The sequence below is a fragment of the Thalia democratica genome, chromosome 5 (genome assembly GCF_965202585.1).
Source record: "Thalia democratica chromosome 5, ktThaDemo2.hap1.1, whole genome shotgun sequence".
Lineage (NCBI taxonomy): Eukaryota > Metazoa > Chordata > Thaliacea > Salpida > Salpidae > Thalia > Thalia democratica.
The window spans coordinates 45,662,033-45,685,033 of NC_139169.1; the positions used below are offsets into that span (position 1 = coordinate 45,662,033).

Below are 23,001 nucleotides of genomic sequence, written 5' to 3' on the forward strand. Positions count from 1 at the left end.
AAAAAAAGTTATGTGTTGGAAACATCACTAATCTTAAAAAACATATCTAAGTTTTCCGCTATGTATAAAGTTGAAGAAAAATGAAATAGAACTTAAACAAGAGAATATAGCTACATTTTATTGCATGGTTGAGGATGAATTTTTCAAGTATTACGCTTCTTACAACGTTTCTTTTAATAAACTTTTTAAATAAACTAATTATATAAGCTTATTTAAAATATTATAATAAAAAACTAAAAACAACCATTTCCAGTATATGACAAAACAAGTTGCTATGAATGCAATCATACTGCCAGAAACAATATTGAAAAATTGCTTTTGGTTAGTTTCATAGTATCAACTTACTACAAGAAATTTAGAGTATTTTTTGCAATGAAAACTATCTGCTTGTTTAAAATACTAGTAGTTTTCTTTAATCTTTTTTAAATAGAGGTTGAGTTTTAAACTGTATGATATTCCAACAGATCAGTTGCAGCAGTTGTGAAAGTAACTACCATTTTACTTGTTTGGGATACAGATCGTACTATTTAGAAATAATTAAAAACAGCTCTTATTTTTTCGCTATTGTAACTATGTTAACCATTAACTTTTTAATTTTGTGTTTTGTTTTAATTCTGAATAATTTTAGTTAAGAATTTTTTTTATCATTTTAATTATGTAGCATAGTCATTAAAAATACATTTTTATTAAACTAAATACTTAACGTATGACCAAATAGAGTAATTTTTTGTTTGATTAGAGTTGTTATTAAATGTGAAATTTCGTTATTTTTTTGTTTTACTTCTTTGACTCATATATTTAATGTTTTAAACTAACATTTTGGTAAATAATTTGATTATACTCAACACATTTTTTACATAAATGTTTTAATCTTTGCATTTTTTAAAGTATCGACTATAGAGTTTTCGTTTTTTTTTTAAATTTAACTGTGTTACAATTTTAATTAATTTTTAAACTTGGTATTAGTAAATTAAAAAAAAAGTATTAAGCACTTCTCATGTTTTGAAAATGAAATAAATTTATTTTGTAACTGCCAAATCATCTAATGTTTAAATTTTTAATGCTGTATTCATTCAGTTGGTATTGTAATGTTAAGTTTATGAGCACTAAGTATGTAGGTTAAAACTATATGATAATTTTTTTGTGACGTCACTTATAAAATTTTTAAAATAAAAGACTGAATTGCAAAAAAAACAGACCTTGGTGAAGACGCCTATAAGATTTTTAAAGACCAATTTTGACTCTTTGTAGTAGAATTAGCTGATACAAGGTTTTTAAGGCGACAATTGACTTTTTTTGACGTCATTTAAGAAAAAAGTCTAAATTAATAGTTAAAAACTGAGTTGCAACACTAAAGACTTTTAGAAAGACACTTATAATATTTTTAATGACCATTGATGACTTTTTGTAGGAGAATTAGCCAATAAAAAATTACATCGAATACTTGGCAAATACTACACTACATGCTGCAACGTCTAAACATTAAGATTGATTTACAGAGTGGTCATTTGCATTACCGTAATCAACTTACAATGTTGTCGAAAATTTGTAAAAATGATTTTATACTATAATTACGTAACATTTAGTTTATTAATTTTTTTACTCGTGTTTATACCTTGTTCTTTTTTAATGAAAGCCTTGCTAAAGAAAGCATGTAAAGCGCCGAAATAGGAGAAAATTGTTTTATATTTAGAATTTAAAGTTATTTATAATAATGTTTTAAACTATATATAATCTATAAAAAGCGGTAAAACACACTGCAAAGCTAAAATAACTGCACAAAAACTGTAAAGTACTTTTATAAATAATTGGATTCGTACGAGATATGCTAATGTAAAATCAGAAAAATTAAAAAAAGTTTACTTTAGAAATATACTAAAAAAATTTGAAAAATATTTTAATTAAAAAAAAAATTAATGGCTACAAATGAGCAGGAGCTCATTTATTTTATTTATATTTTTTAATGCATAAACAACGGAGGTAGCTTTTTTTATACACATTGAATATCGGTTTCTTACTACTGACTGTTGAACGTGAGTATAATAAAAAAGACAAATAAAAAAAACTGGTAATTTCAGTTCCTGACAATGGCATGCTGCTTATTACAGCTCTTATAAAAGAAAAATTTATTTTATTTGGAAAAAGTTTTAGAAATTTTACGTAAACAAATATTACGATAAACGGTTTATAAACAAACTAGTTTAATTAAGTTGAACAAATCTATAATGTACAATATTCTAGTTATTTTGTGTTTTTTTTTTATTTGCTCTTTTTTATGTTATTGATTTTATTTTTGTTAATGTCTTCATTGTAGAGCCATAGTTTTTTCTTGTTATTTCATTCTTTGAAAATGTTTTTATCTTTTAAATTTATTAAGCTGCATAGTTAATAAACTTATTATTTTTTCGTCAAGCTTTAATTTGGCAAAGTATTTTCCATATCCCATACAAATAGTTTTTTTTTAAGCTTTTAACTCTTCTTTATAGTTTAATTATTTTATGTTGTATCGTTTTTTATTTTGTTACAGCTTATTTTATTGCTCTTTACTATTTATATTTAAATGTTGTGCTAGTTGAGCTAACGTAAAATTTTGTTGCGTTGTTTTTTTCTGTTGTGGATTTGAAAATAAAAGTAAGTAGTGAGCATTTACTACTTAATTTTTTATTATTAGTTTCTGAAATTGTTTTTTGTTTTTTGAAATTTAGATTGTTAAATAGTTTGTTGTTGTTTTTTAGTTTTTGTTAGATTTTTTTATACGTAATTTTAAAACTTTTTAAATGTATTTTTGTTAAATACTTTGTTATATGGATTGGTTACGTTGAAGTGTTTATTGACTCTTTATAATTTTTTTTTGTAATTTAATCGATTATATTCGTGGTTAGTAGACTGTAGGGCTGTTTGATAGTGTTGTTTTATACACTTGAAATATTTTTTGTTTCTTACAAATTTATTTAGTCTTTTGTATAGTTGTTTAGAGATTTGTCGCTGAATGGTTTGGTTAGTTGCTTACATAAAAAAAGTCTTGTTGTAATGTGACGGTGTTTCCTCTAATATTTGCTCAGTCAGTAAAATAAAAAACGTTTTTTACATAACTTTTTTTTTAGTCATTAAAACTTATTTATTGATATACTCTTATTATTGTTTGGTAAGTTGGGTTACAGATAAGAGTATAAATAAAAAGGAAAAAAATAACGTAAAAGTTGTACCGTAAATGGAATGACGCTCGTAAAAAAATAAGCTTTTAAAAAATTCTGCTTACTTAGCAAATATTAGGGGAAACACTGTTACATTACAATCGGACCCTATAAAAAATGTCAGAATTTGGTATCAAAAATAGAATACATGTTATATTTTAAGTGTATATAAGAGATGTCTAGAATATCAACTTGTATTAGTTCTTCTTCTACTGTTATTTCGAAATCTCAATTACTAAAGTTTTTCCCCAGTTCTATTGTTGTAATTTTTGCCTTTCATGGTAATATATTTTGTAAGAGTTTGATTAAGACACAAATGTTTAAGTAAAACAAAAACTTAATTTTCATAATTGTTTAAAAGAAATTAGACACCATTAGAATAAATATTTATCTGACACAATTTTTTAATTATTTTATAACGATTGTTAAAACGTAACTAGCATCTACACTATTTTTGAATGAAAATTTACATTTACTAAACGTAAAACGTAAATAAAAGTTTAACTCAATAACTTGAAAAAATACTTATCATTTTCTCTGCAAATTTACATTATAATACTTAGGGAAAAGTTTTATTTCTATTATTTTGGTATCAGTAGCTTGTTTTATATACCAAATCATTAATAAACCATAATCTTCACAAGGAAAGCAAAATGACATGGAGTTTGTTTTCATACAAAGTCAATAAAAAAAATGTAGTAATTTTGAATAGTCAACTATCTGAATCAATATTTTATACAATCTTACTCGTCCAACCTGAATAGTTTGGAAATATTAAAGCAGATAATCTTACTTTAGTGATATTTGAAGATTTTTGTTTAAAACATTAAAGTTTTTATAGGTAACCAAATGGCTGATAATGTATAATTTTTCACCATTTTATAGACCACAATACTGCTGTAGAAGCGTTTAAATCTTTTCTGTAAACGTGGCATAAAAATTGAAAACAATGTTGATTTATCTATTAAGATAACTTAATACTAATAAGGCTAAATTTGTAAAATTTTCAACTAGGGTTAATTAAGTTTTGACTCTAATTTGAAATTAATTACTTTAAAACTAGAGATATCTAAATGTTTAAAGAATACTCTAATAAAAATTTAGGTTAATTACCTAGGATGATGTTGCACCAATATCATGCTGAATTTATTTTATATTCGATGTCCATAATTTTAGACTAAAAATTTATATTTCTTAAATACATAAATAAAATTAAATTTATTTATCATAAACTATTAAAACTTAAATATTTTATCGATTTTGTTTTACAGTATAAAGCAAATATATCAAAACAATAATTTACATTGATTACAATATTGTAAAATAAAATTGATTTAATACTTTAATTTACAATTAATAAATTTAATTCTTACTATGTATTTATACAGCTTGTTTGAAACATAGTATCATTGTAGATTAAACACATTAGGCTTAAAACATTTATTTTTATCCTAAAATCATGGTTATAAGACATCCATTATATTATAGTTTTAGCTTGATATTGGTGCAACATATTCCTTGGTAATTACCAAATTTAGTACTATTCTTAAATTATAGTAATTAATAATAAATAGTAATTAAACATTAATAGTTCATTAAAATATATAAACAGTTTTTAAAATAATTATTTAAATTGAAAATGTCAAAATTAATTTATGAAAATTAAAGTATCATGCTGAAAATTGTGTAGGAATGCCCATAAAATAACTAATGTTTTTTTAATAGATTAACATCAGTTGGTGTTTTTGATTGAAATACAAAAAAAGGTTCTAAAAGTTAAGTTTTTAATAAGTTCAGCTGTATTTAAAAAAAAAAATCCTTAATTAAAATTTAAAAATTTTATCTCAATATTTATTAGTACATTAAGATATTTTAAGGTTACTTAGGACAGTTTTAGTCACTCAGTTTAGTTTTGCTTTAGACTTTCAAAATAGTGGCAACCCTAATTTTGCTAATTATAAAAGTATTTCAGTTATTTTTTTAAGTCTATATTTTTGTTTAATATCAGTGAACTAACATAAAATATTGACATAATTTATTGATGTTTTTCAAAAGATATTTTAAATAATTTGTTTGATACAGAACCATAATAATAAAAATTCCTGGTTGAATTTTGCCCTAAACGTTTTGATTTTTTTCTTTTTTACTGGTTTAAATGTTATATGAGTTTTTGCTATTTTAGATGCACAAGTATTGTAATTAAAAAAAAAACAAGGTGGCTGTTTAACCTAGAATTTGATAGTTTAAACAACCTGTAGTTTTTAAAAGTTTTTGCATGTAAGTTTATGAATTTTGTATGTAATAAGAAATAACTGTTACATTCAGAAAAAAAAAACTTTCTAGAATTTTGTGTTATAAAACATATTTAAAGTACCATTACAGTATGTTTTTAGAAACTTTTTTTTTAAATATAAAAAAAAATTTAAACCTTTTAAACCTTAAATTAAACTGAAATATTCTTACAGAAAAAAGTAACAAGAAAACTTAAACTTTCAAAAACATAGAAGTTTCTCAAAAAACAGTGGCCATTTTGAAAACAAAACTTTTAATACTTAAATGCTATAATAACTTTTTTCTTTTTCTGAATAAAAAGCAAAGTCATATAATGTATCTTTTGGATTGTTTTGGTGTCGTTTTTGTTTATAATCTATCATTGAGGAGGGCACTAAAATTTAGATAAAGACTCCTTTAGTAAAAGCATACATCTTTAAATGATATTTATGATACTTTTTCCTATTTTGTTATAATTTTGGTAATTGTTTTAACAAATAATAAATATAAATTAAAAACCACAAATGTATAAGATAGTATATTAGTTATGATTAATATTGTTTATTATAAGAAAAAAAAGCTGTAAAAAAAATTAGTCCATGTACCTTGTGTACTAAAAAACCTTTCGGTTATCAAGTTTAACACCAGGATACAGTTTAATGTCATGTCCAGGACAATAAACTTGAGGTAACTTACAAATGTTAAAAAAATGCTTTCTTTAACTATAGGAAAAAAATATAAATGGTTTTAATAAGTTGTTGGTTTTTAATTTTTGCTCATTTTAATATATAAGTAGTTTGGTTTAAGATTTTTTTAAACAAAAAAACTTAAAGTGTTTTTACAGCAAAGTTTGTAAAATTTGTTTGTTTAAACTAATAAAGAAATTGTAATGATAACAACTTTCACTTAACAAAAAAAAGTATGGCATCACGTAGAGTTAATGCAAACAGGAAGTACTTTGTTGGTAACATGGTTTGGGTTGAAGATTCACTTAATGTTTGGTCCCCAGCTCGAATAACGGAAATTGTGACAGAAAAAACAGTTAGACTGTACTACTTTGAATCATCAAAGATGTCCTCAATGGCAAACTTGAAAAAGATTCACAGTTTGATTACTACAGAATGTGGAGAAGTTGACATAAAAAGCAAAGATGTCCAGCGAAATCTAGTTAAGCTTAAGACTCTATCAACTCCTGTTATTTTATACACTGTTTCAAAAGCCTATCATGCTAGTATTTATTATCTTGGTCTTGGACCAGGAACAGTTTTGGCAATAAACCCTTTCAAAGAAGTTGAAGGTCTGTTTAATAGTATACAATCTGATTTGTACCATAAATCTTCCTTGTCTGAACTAAGTAAACTTCCACCTCACATATTTCTTGTTGCAGAAAGAGCGTTTAGACATATGAAGTCTGTGGAACCAAGCAGCAATCAGTCAATAATCATCAGTGGTGAAAGTGGTGCAGGAAAAACGTGGACTACTTGTAGTCTTATGAGATATTTTGCAAGAGTTTGCAACCCAGATCAAAAAAGACTTGACATTACAAGTTCTACTTGTCTGGAAAGAATTGAAGACAGAATTTTAAGTTCTAACCCAGTTTTAGAAGCATTTGGAAATGCTGCAACTAGGAGAAATCACAACAGTAGTCGTTTTGGTAAGTACATAAAGCTTCAGTACAATAGAAAAGGTTTAATTGTGGGAGCAACCCTTGATGTTTACATGTTAGAAAAGACACGGATATCTAATTATGATGTCAATGAATGCTCCTTTCACATATTTTACCAGCTTTTGACTGGGTGTACAGAAAAAGAAAAAATTAAATATATGCTACCTCAACATTCAGATTTTATTTTATCAGAGGACAGAGATCGTTACAATCAAAGTTATGCTAGTAATGCTGATGTAGTTTTTCAGTCTGGTTCTCCTGTAGTAGGCTTAGCTGGTGAAGGAGATTTTCGTAAAAGAATTGCTAATTCAATTTCAAAATGTTTAAATGATGGAGTTGATTTTGAAGTAACAAAAAAGTCTATGACTTCAGTTGGAATCACATTAAAAGACCAAGATGAAGTTTTTAGAATTTTGTCAGCAATTCTTCATCTAAAACAAATTAGTTTTGAAGAACCCTTGGAAGAAGATTGGGAGTCTGGGCAGCAACCACCTTGTAGTTTCACTTCAGAATGTTTAGAGAACATTCAAGCTGTTGTTGCGTTATTAAAGCTTCAAATTGATGATCTTAAAGAAACTCTTACAGTGCGAAAAATACAAGCTGGCAAAGGTGGAAAGTCTAGTCATAAAAAGAAAAGAAGAACTGTTTTTAAGCATGCATGTACTGTTCATGAATGTGCTATTAGAAGAGATGTTTTAGTTAAGCAACTGTACCAAAATCTATTTTTATGGATTGTCAAGCAAATTGGTAAAGATTTGTCAGTTGTAGATGACAGTCAAGTAACCAACTTCATTGGTTTACTAGATGTATATGGTTTTGAATCATTTAATACCAATAGTTTAGAACAACTTTGTATTAATTATGCAAATGAGAGGTTACAAAATTACTATGTAATAAATTTCCTAAAACTTCAAAAAGATGAGCTAGCTCAGCATGGAATAAAATGGGAGGGATTGAAACTAGATGAAAATGATAACTGTTTAGAAAGTCTTCAAAAACCTCACTTTAGCATATTTTCATTTTTAAATGAAGAATGTCGTTTAAATAGAGAGGATGGAGTAAATCATTTTCAAAACAGAATTGACGATGCTTTTAAATCAACTTCATTTATAAGCATTCCTAAACTACAGCAAAAAGGAAAAGTTCAGTTTGCTGTCAGGCATTTTGCTGGTTTAGTAAACTATTCAGTTGAAAACTTAGTATTTAAAAACAGAGATGATGTCCCAGCTGGTATATCTGAATTAATAAAATCTAGTAAAAACATCTTAATAAAAAAATTTACTCTAGATAGTAATTCTACAAATGTACACTTAAGTAAAGGTAAATCTTTTGATACAGTTTTATCACAGTTTAAAAGATCATTAGATAAGCTTTTGAGTAAAATGTCATCAACTAATTGTCACTACATTAGATGCATTAAACCTAACACTAGATCATTGCCTTTAATTTTTGAACCAAATTATGTAGTAGAGCAATTAAAAGCAAGTGGGATTGTTGAAACAGCCCAAATATGTAGCCTTGTTCACCCACATCAAGTAAGCGTAAGCAAATTCATCAATCAGTTTTCTTTTATCCTCCCACAAGACTTGCTGGTTTATGATTTTGTAAATAGAACGCCTCAAGAAAAAACTGAGATTATTTTAAACTTTTTCACTAAAAACATAATGTTCAAAAACACAATGATAAATAAAGATTTTGAGAGATGGAAAATTGGCAATAATCATTTATTTTTAGTGTCAGATTTGTATGAGCAAATGATACAATACAGGGCCAGAATTACACACAAAAGTGCATCTATAATTCAAAGAGTTTGGAAAAAATATTTGCATATTAAAAAATGTAAGGCTGAACTTCAGAAAAATATTGCAAAGCGAAACATGGCAGCTTGTGTTATTCAAAAATATTTCCGCATGTTCTTGATAAACAGACAATATAAGGCAATTTATACAATACAAAGAACTTGGCGGAAATATAGAGCACAGAAACAACGTACAATAATTTTAAAAGCCCGTTGCAATTTTAGAAACAAGTGTGCTTTAGTAATACAAACTGCATGGAAAGAATACATTCACAGAAAAATGGATAAACTACAAGAAGAAATGCTTGAACTTGTTAATTTAGATGAAAATAATAGTTTACTGAAGCAAATGGAAGAAAGCATAGTTTCAAATTCAAGTGAAAATTCTTCTAGCAGCTCTTTTGTTAAAGTTAACCTGCAGTCACTGACTTCTGACTTAAGTACACAAAGAATTTACTTCAATTCTCCCCATGCTAGAATGATGAGGCCTTTTTTGTTTTATTTTTTTAGTTCTTCTTCTGTTTCCCCAATGTTGAAGAAAATTGGATCACTTGAACAATCTAAAGAATGCAGTTTGCACTACAGCAAGCGAAACAAACAATGGTATTTGTCTTTTTCAAAAACTGAAAATGCAGTAACAGACAATAATAATATTTTGCCTTTTGCCAATTGTATACCTGTGAATAAACTAAACTTTTAAATATATTTTGCAGTTTAACAATTCGAAAATAACTAAGATCATGGACTTTCACAACTATTTTAAATATTTTTTTTAGTTTTAATACACTTCGTTGTATTAAATAGCCAAAAAGTTTATAATTTTTAAATCATTGTTAGTTAATTTTGTTAACTTATTGTTTGAACTATTTTACACGTGATTGGTACTTAAATAAAGCTCTAAAGAGTTTACTTTAGAAATAATTTAGAATGAAATAAGAATGGTGCTTCTTACATAAATTTGTTTAATTTTGCCAAAAATTTGTTGCATGGCTATATTATTGTTATTTTTACTAATTTCTAAGCCTCAGTTTTAGTTCTAAGAATGCACATTTGTTTTAAATGGTATACTTATAGTTTTTATTACTTATAAAAATACACACTACAACTTTTAAAAGTTTTAAAAATGGGTTAAAATATATTTTTTACAAAACATACGTAGCTTTAAACTATTCAAACACTTTTTCACTTTAAATTTTGTCTACAAGTTTCTTATATCTGAAGTTTAAACAATTGTTTTTATTACAGCTTCTTTTTTTCAACTTGTGTACTTATGAAAAATAGTGTTTATTTGAAGATAATACTAAAAGCATAATAAGCATTTATTAGTGCAATTTTTTAAAAGAAACATGATATGGGCTTCTATTTTTATAGCTTAAGTTATATAATGTTTTGAACTGCTTTATATTTTTAACAAATTAAAATTAAATAAAAGTTATAGCTTTTTAAAAGAAAATAGTATAAGAATGGGTATAAATACTTGGGAAGGTTAGTTGGAAAGTTTTGTGTTTAAACAACATAGTATTAATCAAAGTTAAAAAAATAAATTATTAAAACTACTAGTAAAATTTTATTTAAAGTTATATTTGTTTTATATTAAGAACTGATAATTTGCATTTTAATATTTATGTGATTTAGCTTCAAGTTGTTTTATAGTTTATGATTTTTAGGTTAAAATTAATTTTTTTTTTTAAATATAAACATTACTGATTTTTGTATTGTTATTTATTATTATAAGTTTTTATTAGTTGACTTGTGTTAATCGAGTTATGTTTTAAGAAAATATTACTTAAGATTATAAATTAAAGAGTATGTTATATGTTTTAACTATCTTTACTGATTTTATTCTATTGAATATTTGTTCACACATCCATTTTTCAGTTTTACAAAACTTTTATGTAACAACCTTATTTTATAATTTTTTTTTAACAATTTAAATATGTTTATTACGGTTTTTATTTAACAGATTTGCGCAGAAAGGCTCGTAGTTTGGAAAATGAACTAGACATGAAACTTGTTTCGTTCAGTAAATTAGGCTCCAAGAGATCAAACAACCATAATCGTCGGAATTACCATGCTGGTGGAAAAAATGATGAAACAGAGTCATTGCTTAATTCGAGCAATTCCAACCAACATATGATTGATACAATGGCTATGGAAATTGAACAACTTCTTACTAAAGTAAACCGAATTCTTAAATTTTTAAAACTATATTCTTTGAAAATGTGAGTTTTAATATAACTATAATAAATAAAAATGTTGATTATTTAAAACAAACTAAATAATACTTTACACCTTCAAAATACATAAGTATTAAATAAATTATCACGATTTTTATTTATTACTTAGGTATTTTGAAGGTGTAAAGTATTATTTAGTTTGTTTTAATATATTATTTTAAGAACATTTTTGTACAAAATCGAAAATCTGTTTAATTTAAAAAACAATTAGTTTTAGTTTTGGATTTGTATTTAAAATTTTGATATTATTTATGCAGTTTTTCATTAAAAAATGTTGTTGATTTTATATTTGTTAATGTTTCCTAATTTAATTAATTTTTAGTATGTGTACTCAGCTGTCTACAGTGTTCCCACTTCCCTATAAGTCTCTATAAATTTGCAATATTCTGAAAAATTCCTAGATTCCTAGAAATGATTGAAAATATGTGAAAACCCCTAGAAATTATGTTTACTTGATGATTGAAATTTGAAAGCCAAAACAGTGACACAGCATGGTGTAAATACACGTAAAAAATTAATTAACAATTTGACTATTATTTTTCAATTAAAATCTATGCAATCATAGTACAAAACTGTGGCTCCGTTGAGCGACCTAGCGTATAATTTTTTTTTTTTAATATTAAATACAATTTATCTAAAGTTTGCTTATTTAACTAAAATTAGAACTCAAAAACCCTCAAACTTTCGTAAATTTCTTATTAAGACTATGCTTATAAATGGTTAATGACATATTTTACTTAATGTACCTTAAAAGTATGTTCATAACGTTTAAAATTAATTGTTTTTTTTTGTTGATAATTTACCTATAAATTTGCTACATTTAATACATGTATGAACCCTGTGTCTATAAATTACTCACCTCGTGGTTACCTTTACTTAGATAAGCAGTTTGTCAATTATTTACTTTATTAATGAGTTCAAAGTAAATGCTTAAGTAATGAGTTTCTTTTAGTTATATCCAATGCAAATTAGTAGTGTTCTATTGGATCAAATCTGTATCTGGCCAGATCTAGCTATAGCTTGCTGAGATCCAGACCCAACTAGATTTTAACTTGATAAATATATTCTTTTCTGTGCTGGGGTGGACCTTAAAAAAAAAATGTCATATGTGTTTCTGGTTGGTTCGGAATTTCAATTAAAGTTCTAGTTATTGCCTAAAACTTCAAAACCAACCTCTTTTGCGCCCATACCAGTTATTACCCCGCAACTTACACCGAGTGCCTAAAAAGCAGCAGTATCAATGGTACCGTGGTTTGAACTATATTAAATGTGTTAAACAAAAAATAGTATATTCTACAATTATATTACATACTGTTGTTAGTTTTAAGATAGTTTAATTTTTGAACACAATTGAATTTTATATAATAATCATGTCAACAGCTAACTGGAACTAATGATGAAATGTCAGAAATATCAAAATCAGGAAACGTATCAGGACCCACCATTGTCCATACTTTGACAAGACATCGTGAAATTTTACAAGTAGTTATTTTTTTCAAATGCAACTTACATCATTCATAAGATAATTCTTAATCTTAAATTACTTAAATATTTTATAAATTCAAGGCTTGACATAGTGTGACTATTATTGCTTTACTGTTTTTGTATAACTTTGCAGTATAACATGTTTGTAGTTATTATTTATGTAATCAGGCTACACTTTTAGTAAACATAAATTTTTCGATGATGTAGACTAGTGGTCGGCACGGTGTACACTGGTGCACACTAGTGTACATGAAATTTGTTTTAGGGTGCACGAGACTTTTAGGGTGCATGAAACTTATTTTGGGGAACATGATTTTTTTTCGCGCAGAAACTAAATAAAAGCTTTTTTTTAATCTTCCTACATTTAAGACATATTCAACCTTTTATCTAATTGACCATTTTGTTGTTAATAAAACGACCATTTTTGTACTCTCCTAGTTCTATTCTGTTACCTTATGTAAAAATTCTTCCATCCTTAGCCGCCCAAAGAAAAACCGAAGTGAGCAAATCTCATAGATTCTTAAAACAAAATAAAACGGTTAGTATTCTTTAAATGTTTAATTTCAATAACTCTTATTGTTTAAAAGCGTTTAGCTACATAAAAAATCAGTATATTAATCAGCTTAATCAACTGATATTTGACAAAAAATTAGTTAGGCCAAAAAAAGTCAGTTATGTTTTACTTATAATAAAATTAAAGTATAGGAAGGGTCAATAATATCAGGGCTGTCACATACTTAGCTCTCTAAGAATAATTAAGTCCACTTTTAAATCATGAAAAACCTAGACTAACTGAGGCTAGTTTTAATATACTTACAAAAACTCAGCTTGACTGAGACTAGATATAAATTTATTAAAAATCTTGAGTTTAGTTTGATATCTTTTAAAAATTTTCAACTGTTGCTTTACTTGAATTTTTTGAATTTGTAATTAATTATTAATATTTAAATAATTCAAGATCTATAAATGTCTAATTTTCTTTGTAATTTAGATTAGTTTTTTGCTTATATATACCACTTTTTTAAGATTAGCTTGTGTACTAAGTCTAGTCTTTAGTCACTCAGGCTTATTTTCTGACTCAAAAAGTGGTTAACATGTAATAGTTTCAAACTTACTTGTTAAATTTTAAATACTAAAACTCTGGTTGTTGTAAAAATTATATCATCAATATTATAAGTTTATTGAAATGGATAGGGTAAACTGGTAATTTAAAGCTAGTGTGTAAAAATTAACTGGGTGTTACCAAATTATTAGTAAAAAAGTGTTTACATATTCTTAAACACTAGCGGCGCTAAAGAATGCAAATTGGGGTGCACAGAATTTTAATTTTGTGATTTAGGGTTCACGGATTCGAAATAGCGTGCCAACCACTGATGTAGACTACCATTTATTTAAACCTACTAGATATTGTGAGTAAACCTAGAAAAATTAAAATGTTTATACTTATTAACTTTATATTTGTACGCAAGGGTGGAGAAATGGAGCAAAACAAAAAAACAAAGAAAAAAACTTTTCATAATATTATAAAACTAAAAAAAACTCTTAATTTTTTTAAACAATTTTTTTACAAATGATTTGTTATAATTGTATTGGATTTATCTTACTAAAATGGTTATAAAAAGTATCAAACTAAGGGGTTATTAAATACTTGTAAATTCTCCGCGCCTCCTAAAAAAAACCACGCGTTACCACTGGTAGTATGGTATTTCATACATTTAAAAAAACATATACTTTTGTAGATTAAGTAACTACACTCATACCAAAGTAAGTAAAATTGTACATCTACTACAATTTTGTTTTACTTTAACCATCATTTATAATATTTAGATGTGAAAAACTAAGCTATATATAAAAAATATTGAATTCAAATTTGTTAACATTTGGGTTTTAATTAAATTAAGTGATGCCTTGTAAAAGTTTCGTCCAGTTAATATTAAAAAATATAATATAATTTAAGTACAGTTTCAACAGGAGTGCCACACATTCAGGACAACTCGGAATATTTTGAAAATCTCACGATAACACTATAACTCAGTTATTATGATTTTTTTGAAACTCATGCTGACTCAGGATAGTTTTGTTTTATTTTTTTAAACTTAATTTTATTTTCAGACTTAGAATGACATTAACTTAATCTGGTTTCAATATTTTGTTAATTTGTTAAATTAATTTTGTTCAAGAACTTGATTTTGAAATAATATTTTTTTTTACCGCAGCTAGCTTTTCACTACTCTTAGATATAACATTATGTTTACACCAAAGGCAAAAATTTTTAAATAATTAAAAGAACTCAGGATGGCTTAAGATAGTTTAAGGTCACTCAAACCAAGTTTTTATCACTCAAATAGTTTTTTGACTCAAAGAGTGGCAACCCTGTGTTAAACATAGTTGTATTCTTTACATATATAAATGACTTCTTATTGTTAATAAAAGTTTAATTAGTTAATAAAAACTGGTGAATTTTAAAAACTAAACGTTTTGTTCTCTTTTAGTCTTAAAAAGTAAATGATACCTATTTTTTATATTGTGCACATGACAAAGCGAAATTGAATGTGAAGATGCACTGTATAGCAATATTTCTAATTTTCCTTTTAACATTAACACTTTAATTTAACTATCATTTTTCTAAATAGGACTACAACAGAGAATTTAGAAAAGTTCAAAAAAATATTAACAACAACATAGAAAGAGAAAATTTACTTGGATCTGTAAGAAGGGATATTGAGTAAGTTTTTTTGTGTACTTGGTTATTTTTTTTTTAAATATAAAATTTTATTAAATTGCTTAAATTTATCTTTAAAGTAAGATGAGTTATCTAAAACGATACAAACAGTTTCCATTGCCAATTAGATTCTTTAAAATTGTGTAATTAAACTAATTATCTAGAAGAAAATGGGTATTTTTGAATTTGATGTTACTTGATAAAATCTATGAGTTTAAGAAAAATTTAGAATAGAATTTTGTCTATATTATCTAAAAAGATGTTAGTGTAGTTTATACAAAAGTATTTAAATTGATAGTCTTATAAAAACGTAAAAGCTAAGTAATTTTCAATAAGTTCTTTCTGATTACTTAACATGTTTCAATTCAAAGTTTAGATAGGGTTTGTCAACATTTTTTTTTTTGGATTTAATGCACAAATATTTTTCCTGGTATACTTATAATTTTCATTTAAGTTTAATTATTTTACTAATAATAAACACTGTATATGTTTGTTATCAAATTTCTATGAATAACTATAGCTGCAATCACAACATTGTATAGTTTACGTTAATTTTCCAGTTTAAGTTTTAACTTTTATATATACTAATTAAATTACTAAATACTAAAATATGCATAAGACTGTAGCAATAAATAAATAATCATTCAAAACAACAAAGTAAGTTGAAGTATTTGGAATTGTTTTGTTTTTATTAAACTATAAAAAAACCTATGTTTTGAGCTCAAAACTAGTTTTTTTTTATAAAATTCCCTATTTAACTGGTCAACGCTTTTAAAATCCTATTATTGGTAATTTTACAATTTTCAGCATTTCTTTTTTATTTTTTGCTTAAATGAGTTTGCATGAGTTCATTAAAGTCTGAGTTTCTCCTTTAGAAATATTGAATTGAAAATAAGCATGCACTTTCACATCATAGGAGTTAAATTACACATAAAGTTTATTTTAAAGCATAAATGTAACATACGGTATACATTAATTAATAAGTTTAATTTAAAATAAGCTTTATTATTGAAAACAGAAAAGCTGTTATTTACGCAATGTTTATTTATTCGACTAAAAATTTTTCGCTGCTTATGAATATGAACAACTCTGCGGAGTCTTAAAGGTTTAAAAGACATTATAAGAAAATTATTCAAAAATTGCGCAGAATAGGTATTTATGTGTTAGGTTTAAAGCCATAGGGGTCCATTTTGATTTTTATAAGTAAATCTTATTTTGTATAAGCTATCAGACATTTTTTATCCGCTTAACATAATTCAACCAATTTTGAGATATAAGCAATCAAAGTCAGTGAACTAATTAGGTTTGTTACAGTTGGCGCAAACTAAAAACACGAAAAAAAATAATTTCACTAATCTATCTTCTCATTTTTTAACCAATCTTCTTCAAATTTTTAGAGTTGATTTTCACTAATAATATATTATTTCCATTACATTTTTTTTGAAAAGTAAAGATATAACAAAAAAACAATTTGATTTTTTTAAATATATTTTTTACTTTTGTTTAAATCCATCCATTAAAAGTCTTTTAAACGTTAAAAAAGAAATGTTTCTTGAAGGTTTGAGTTTTATAGCTCAAAAAAAGAATAAGGAGATAAATTTTAATAAATTTTTAAATTTCCTAGAAAATTGACCCTAAAAAATTTGCGGTCTATACGTTTGTATTGGAATCTTTTTACAGAAACTTCTATTTCTCAAAAGTTTATGATCTTTTTTATATTCTATAAAAACTGGCTTGTAGTTTATACTTAAAGCTTTTGTATAAGAGCCAATCTTACTTTTTATAAAAAAAAACCCTCCTCCCTTTTTAGCCTAAACTACTATAATCATATATTTTTAATTACAAACATAATAATATTTTTTAAATTTATTTATCTTAAGTAAAACCTAAATTTGTTATTAAAAATAAAATTTTGGATTAAAAGTATGATTTGTAACGTTAAGTTGCTTAAAGTATAACTTATTAATGTAAGTATTAAAAATTAAGTCATAAAACTAGAAGTTGTAAAGCATACTAAAAAAGTTCTTAAAGTAACATACCTATAAACTATATTATATAAGTTTTTAAACAAATATGGATTTATTTTATCATTTTTTGGAAACATGTAAAATAACGCAACAGTATAATTATAGTAACTTTTAAATTCATAGTTCCTTTTCATCGACTTAACTTGAAGCTTACTTCGAAAATGTCTATTAAAACTACTATAATAGTTATTACTATTACTATACAGCTTTCATAGACCAGTCAGTTGTAAAAGATTTAAGTAAAAAATTCAAAAATTAGTATACTATATGTATACTATTTTTTTAATCTTAATGTAGTAGATTTTAAGAATCTTTTTAATTTCAATTTTATTTAATTTAACTTAAATCGTTTGTAATTTATAAACATTAAGTTTCACCTTGTATTTAAAAAGTATTGACTTTTTTTTCAGTGCATACAAGAGTGCTAATGGAGTTAATAACAGAAGAACTGAAATGTATTTGAAAGAACATGAGCATCTTAGAAAGTTTGTTTAAAAATTCTTACTAATCTAGCATATTTGAGGAATAATTTTACATTTTTTAAAATGCTTAATGTTTTATTCGTTTTCGTAAATTCCGTTGTCAAGTTATAAATTTTTTCAAGCATAATATTTAAAAACATTTTAAGTGTATAAAACTATTTTAGATTAACTCAATTCAGTTTTTATAATTAAATTATGAAGTTAAGGTAATAAGGATGTTTTAATCAGTTATCTAATATTTTTAGTCTTATATTGACATATAATGAACATATATACAGGGTTGCCAAAAAATCTGAAAACCTGTAAAAACCTAGAGTTTTTGACCAATTAAATATAATCAGTAATAAAATTTCGATATGACACAAAAAATATGTCATATATATAAAAAAAAAAGTTATCATCAAATTTTTTTTTTATTAAAAAACACATTTACAGTATCTTTTCAATGTTTTTATACTATTTAACACAGTTTGTTACCATAAACTTGACTTTAAACTTAAAATAGACCCAAAAATGTGTACTTATAAAAACCTGGAACAAATTTTGAAAACCTGGAGAAAATTTGCCAAAAATATTTGGCAACCCTGTATATATTGTTTTAGATTGTATAAACAAATTAATGCAAGGTAAATCTGGCATAACATGTTGCCTTGTTTGTAGACTATTTACATTATGTTTCTTATTACAATTTAAATTCTGTATTGTACTATTAAGCTACTATTTTTATTTGATTGTAATTTATTAAGCTATCTTTAGATACATTTGTTAATTTACATAATAATTTTTTTGTAATGTTTCTTAAACTAAGCAAATGAAATTTTTCAACTTAAGTAGCTTTAAAAGGATTAGTTATGTTTTGTTTTCACAGTTTATTATTAACAAAACAATGTTGCACTCTCTGATAAAGGTTGACTCAGGCTAGTTTATTCAAGTTAGTGGTAAGTTTAATTTTATTAAAGAATTAGTGGTAAATTTAATTTTATTAAAGAATTTAAAAACTGCTGTTTTAGTCCTCAAAGTTTTTCTAATCTTATAGAGTTTTACACGAGCTGTATTCTAAACTTTTCATTTTTTTAAATTTTTTTTTTCATATACCTTGCATTTATTTGTTCAAAAACGTTTTTCAGATTTATTTGAACAACTGATGATCTCTCGTATCTTAATATAAGAGTGAAACATTGTTTTATTTATAATAAACTGTAAACATAAAAAATATTTATTAGTAAATGTATGAGTTTAATTTTTTGAACAAGGTGTATATTTATGTTAAATTAAAAAAAAGTTTAAAATGTTAAAAGAATACAGATAGGGTCTACAATAAATTTAAAAAGAAAAAGATACTACTATATATGTTTCAATCTCTTTAACTTATATATGTTAAACGTTCAAACTGGTATAAATGATTAATAAATTACATCTCTAATGGTAAGTTAGTACTCAAATTAAATTGCAGTATCTGTTAATATTAAATGTTTTTCTCTTATGTTTTTATAGTTTTGAAAATTTTACATGTAGTAAAAAGTTTATAATTTGTATATCTACTTTTTTTTGGAAATTAAACAACATTTTTAGTAAACTATAAATAAGTTTAAATTTTTCTGCTGATGATTTATCTTGTAACAAAAAGAAATAGTATAAGTACTATTTAGTGCTTAATCGAGCTCAATAAACTCATATCCTGTGATACATAACATTTAAAGATGTAACGTCATTTAACGTAGTGCGTCAATCTGTTTTTAAAGATGAAAAAAATTTAAAGCAAGTTTTAAAATACGGGTGATTACATCCATTGAAATTTTGGTTGGTAAAGTAATCAACAATTTAATGAAATACTAGTTTAATATCTAACGTTAGATATGTTTAAATCTTTTATGTTATGATCTTTTAAATTAAAAGTCTAAGTTAAGGGGTCTTCAAAAATAAGTTTAAAACGACAAAACAATTATCTACCAGAAGGTCAAATTAATAAAGATTATGATTGTAAAAAAAATCAGAATAAATAAGAGATAATTCATAACAAAAGCCATATATTAGTAAGTTAAAAAAAAATTTTAACTATGTCTGACAGTATTTGGAAAATGATTAAAAATTTGTAACTACTAAACAGTTTATAATTCTGCATAATAATGTTGTGCAAGTAGATGTTAAATTAGTATGATGCAATTTACTAATTTATAGAACAGCTTAATTTTAATTGATCGTGTAAGTTAGGTTGACTCAGGCTAGTTTATTTAAATTAATGATAAATTTAGTTTTATTAAAAATAATTAAAAATCATTGTTTTATAAAGATAAAATAAAAACAAAAAATTAATGAAACTGATTTAGTCTAAAAAGTTTTTCTCATCTTATACAGTTTTACACGAGCTGTATTCTAAATTTTTACTTGGTAAATTGTTTAAATAATTATGTATAGTAAATTTTTTTACTAAAACATATTTTTGTGTTGATTCCTTAAATAATCTGATAAAAAAGCAAAAAAGATAACTAAAAATTTACTTTTTTTGCAGTTCAGATAGACTAGCAGATCAAGTTATTGAGTAAGTTTTGTTTGTGTTTTCTCAATGCTTTTTTGTTTCACAGAATTAAAAAACACAATGTTTTTGATAACTTTTATTGTAATTTTTAATAATGACATACTTAAAACTTTGCTTTGAATTTTTTTTTCTTTTAAAAAGCTATTTTTATTATTTTAAGTTACAGTTTATTTATATAAAATAGAATTGCTCAAGCAACAAAAGAAAACATTGGAAATCAAAGAAAACTGTTTAGAGGAATTACCAAAAGAATGAATTATCTGGCCAGTAAGTATTTTTTTTACTAATAAATAAGTTTAATTAATCTTTTAAATGTGTTTATTTATAACAATTCGTTCTTTGATTTTTATTAAAAATATTTTTTTTTGTTAAAAATGTCCCTATATTTATAAAACTATTACTATAAAACTTGTAATTTTTAGAGCTAAACTGTACCAACTCAGCTTTAACTACATTCTATCAGTCTTATATTTCTAGTTAATATAAGGGAAATTGATCTTTTGAAATTTATTGGCTTTAATAAATATTTTGTGGAACTCAAGTTTTTTGAGCTAATATATACAAAGTTGTAATTATAATTTTTTTGTTTTATTACATTTTTATTAATCGTGATTATCAAAATTTGAAACAAGCTTTAAATCAAGTATATGTAAAATATCCATTAACCATTTGTTACTATCTAAATAAGTTGAGTGAAAAGTTTCAATTATCAAAACTATCTTTATGACTTAAAAAACAAAAGTTATACAACCTTACAATACTAATTCCATTATTCACAATGTGCCATTAAAATGTTAAAAAAATTTTAACAACATCGGTTTTAAACAACATTTTAAAAAAAGAATCGGTTTAAAATAAAAAGTATAAAACAGACAGATTTCCAGCAATCAACAGCTTAGTGCAGAAAGTGAATTTGCGCAAAAGAAGAGACACGATCATATTAGCCGGGGTAATCAGCTTCTGCACAATATTGCTACTTCTCTACGCTCTACACTAACTTTTATCTCAAAATGTTAATATGGTTAACCTTTTATATACGCATTTCTGCTTATGTAAGTATTTTTGATTTAAGTCACTGAAAAACTATTTTTAGTAATGTATGTACTACACAGTTTTTATAAAACTCTTAGATTATACAAAGGTATTCAAATTCGCGTTTCTTGTTTATTATTCTTATATTTTTATTTAATTTCAAAAATATTTTGTAATTTTCTAGTTATTTTTAATAGTTGCAATAGTACCCTTATTTAACAATTCCTGCTTTTTAGAAATTTTTGTTGAGCAATTTATTAACACAAGTTCAAAATAAAACCTAAAAGTTATATATATAAATAATTTTTATGTCTGTTGTTATGTTAATTAACTGCAAGATTTGATTATAAATGTTTGTAATGACCTAATTTTAAATTAAGTTTATCACAAGTATAGCAGTTTTGTTTAAGCAGAATTACCACAAATTGAAAAAAAAAATTAAGGAAAATATATTCTTTTGATTTGCCTAAGGCATATAAACTAAGTTTCTTAATCTAATATACACTTTTCTTCGTTATGTAGTCGAGCTAAAAATATTGAATAAAATTGTTATGTATGTGTATTTGGTATAGCATTTACACTTAGTTTTGATTGAATGATCTAAAAAGTTTTATAAAAGATGAGTAATGCCATAGATTTACTTATACTTTCATGTTTTTAAGAGTCGTTTTATTTTTTCAATATCGCTACGCAATTTAATGTTTTGTAAGTTTTTTAGTTTACAAGATTCTACTATTAAACAATTCTTTATAAACTACTTAAGAAAATACAGATCAATATTTCAAAGTTTAAAGAGACAAATTGTTATATAGATATTTAGTTTGAAAAAACCTTCGTGTATGTACTAACAACTACAACACATATAATTTAAGTTAAAACAGGTTAATAAAAATAAAAAGTGTTTTAATTTAAAACAGTCATCTTTGTGTAAGTTAGAATTTACTAACATTTTTATTGATTTCTATTTGACAATATTTATTATTATTATTAAAAATAAATCAATCTAAGTATGAGAGATAAACACTTATTTGATTTTTTACGTTAACTTGCTTTTAATTAAACTAAAATAGGATTAACTTATAACTCAAGAGCAATCAGTACATGCTGTTACTAGTATTTAAACTATCTAAGTTTACAGTTCACATAATTTTTGTAACTATTGTAAATTTAATCAGAATGTTCGTTAGTTTTAAAGTAGTTCAATAAAGTTATGCAAATTAAATATTTTATTTACAACCAGGTTTTGGTGGCAAAAACTTGCGACCTTTTCAAAAATAATAAACTGCAGTTTAACATTATTTAAACAAGCTCTTTACATTTCAGTAAGGTTGAGCAATCTTTTTTAGTTAAGACAAATAACTATATGAGTATTTTGTCATTACGATATTTTCGAAAATTATAGGCTTATAAAAAATTAAATTAAAAGTTGCACTAACTTTAATCCATTACCACCATTTCAAAGTAACAGACAAAAATTTAAACGTGTTTTGGATAAGCTTCTTAAAAAATTTTAAAGTAATTCTTGGTATAATTTTTTAATGTAGGTCACGA

General features: G+C 24.6%; 2 protein-coding genes across 2 annotated transcripts; both read left to right on the forward strand.

Moving 5' to 3' along the window:
* The first annotated feature begins 6,223 nt into the window (after nucleotides 1–6,223).
* LOC145837204 (unconventional myosin-XIX-like) lies at nucleotides 6,224–10,047 on the forward strand. Its single transcript, XM_082944976.1, has one exon. It carries the CDS (start codon nucleotides 6,387–6,389, stop codon nucleotides 9,627–9,629), a length of 3,243 nt encoding a protein of 1,080 aa, XP_082801102.1. The 5' UTR covers nucleotides 6,224–6,386; the 3' UTR covers nucleotides 9,630–10,047.
* A 271-nt stretch (nucleotides 10,048–10,318) lies between these two features.
* Nucleotides 10,319–22,302, forward strand: LOC145835399 (Golgi SNAP receptor complex member 1-like). The gene is made up of 8 exons (XM_082942970.1): nucleotides 10,319–10,414; nucleotides 10,893–11,107; nucleotides 12,547–12,648; nucleotides 15,285–15,376; nucleotides 17,811–17,885; nucleotides 20,392–20,421; nucleotides 20,603–20,685; nucleotides 21,291–22,302. Exons 1-8 carry the CDS (start codon nucleotides 10,393–10,395, stop codon nucleotides 21,413–21,415), a joined length of 744 nt encoding a protein of 247 aa, XP_082799096.1. The 5' UTR covers nucleotides 10,319–10,392; the 3' UTR covers nucleotides 21,416–22,302.
* Nucleotides 22,303–23,001: the final 699 nt, after the last annotated feature.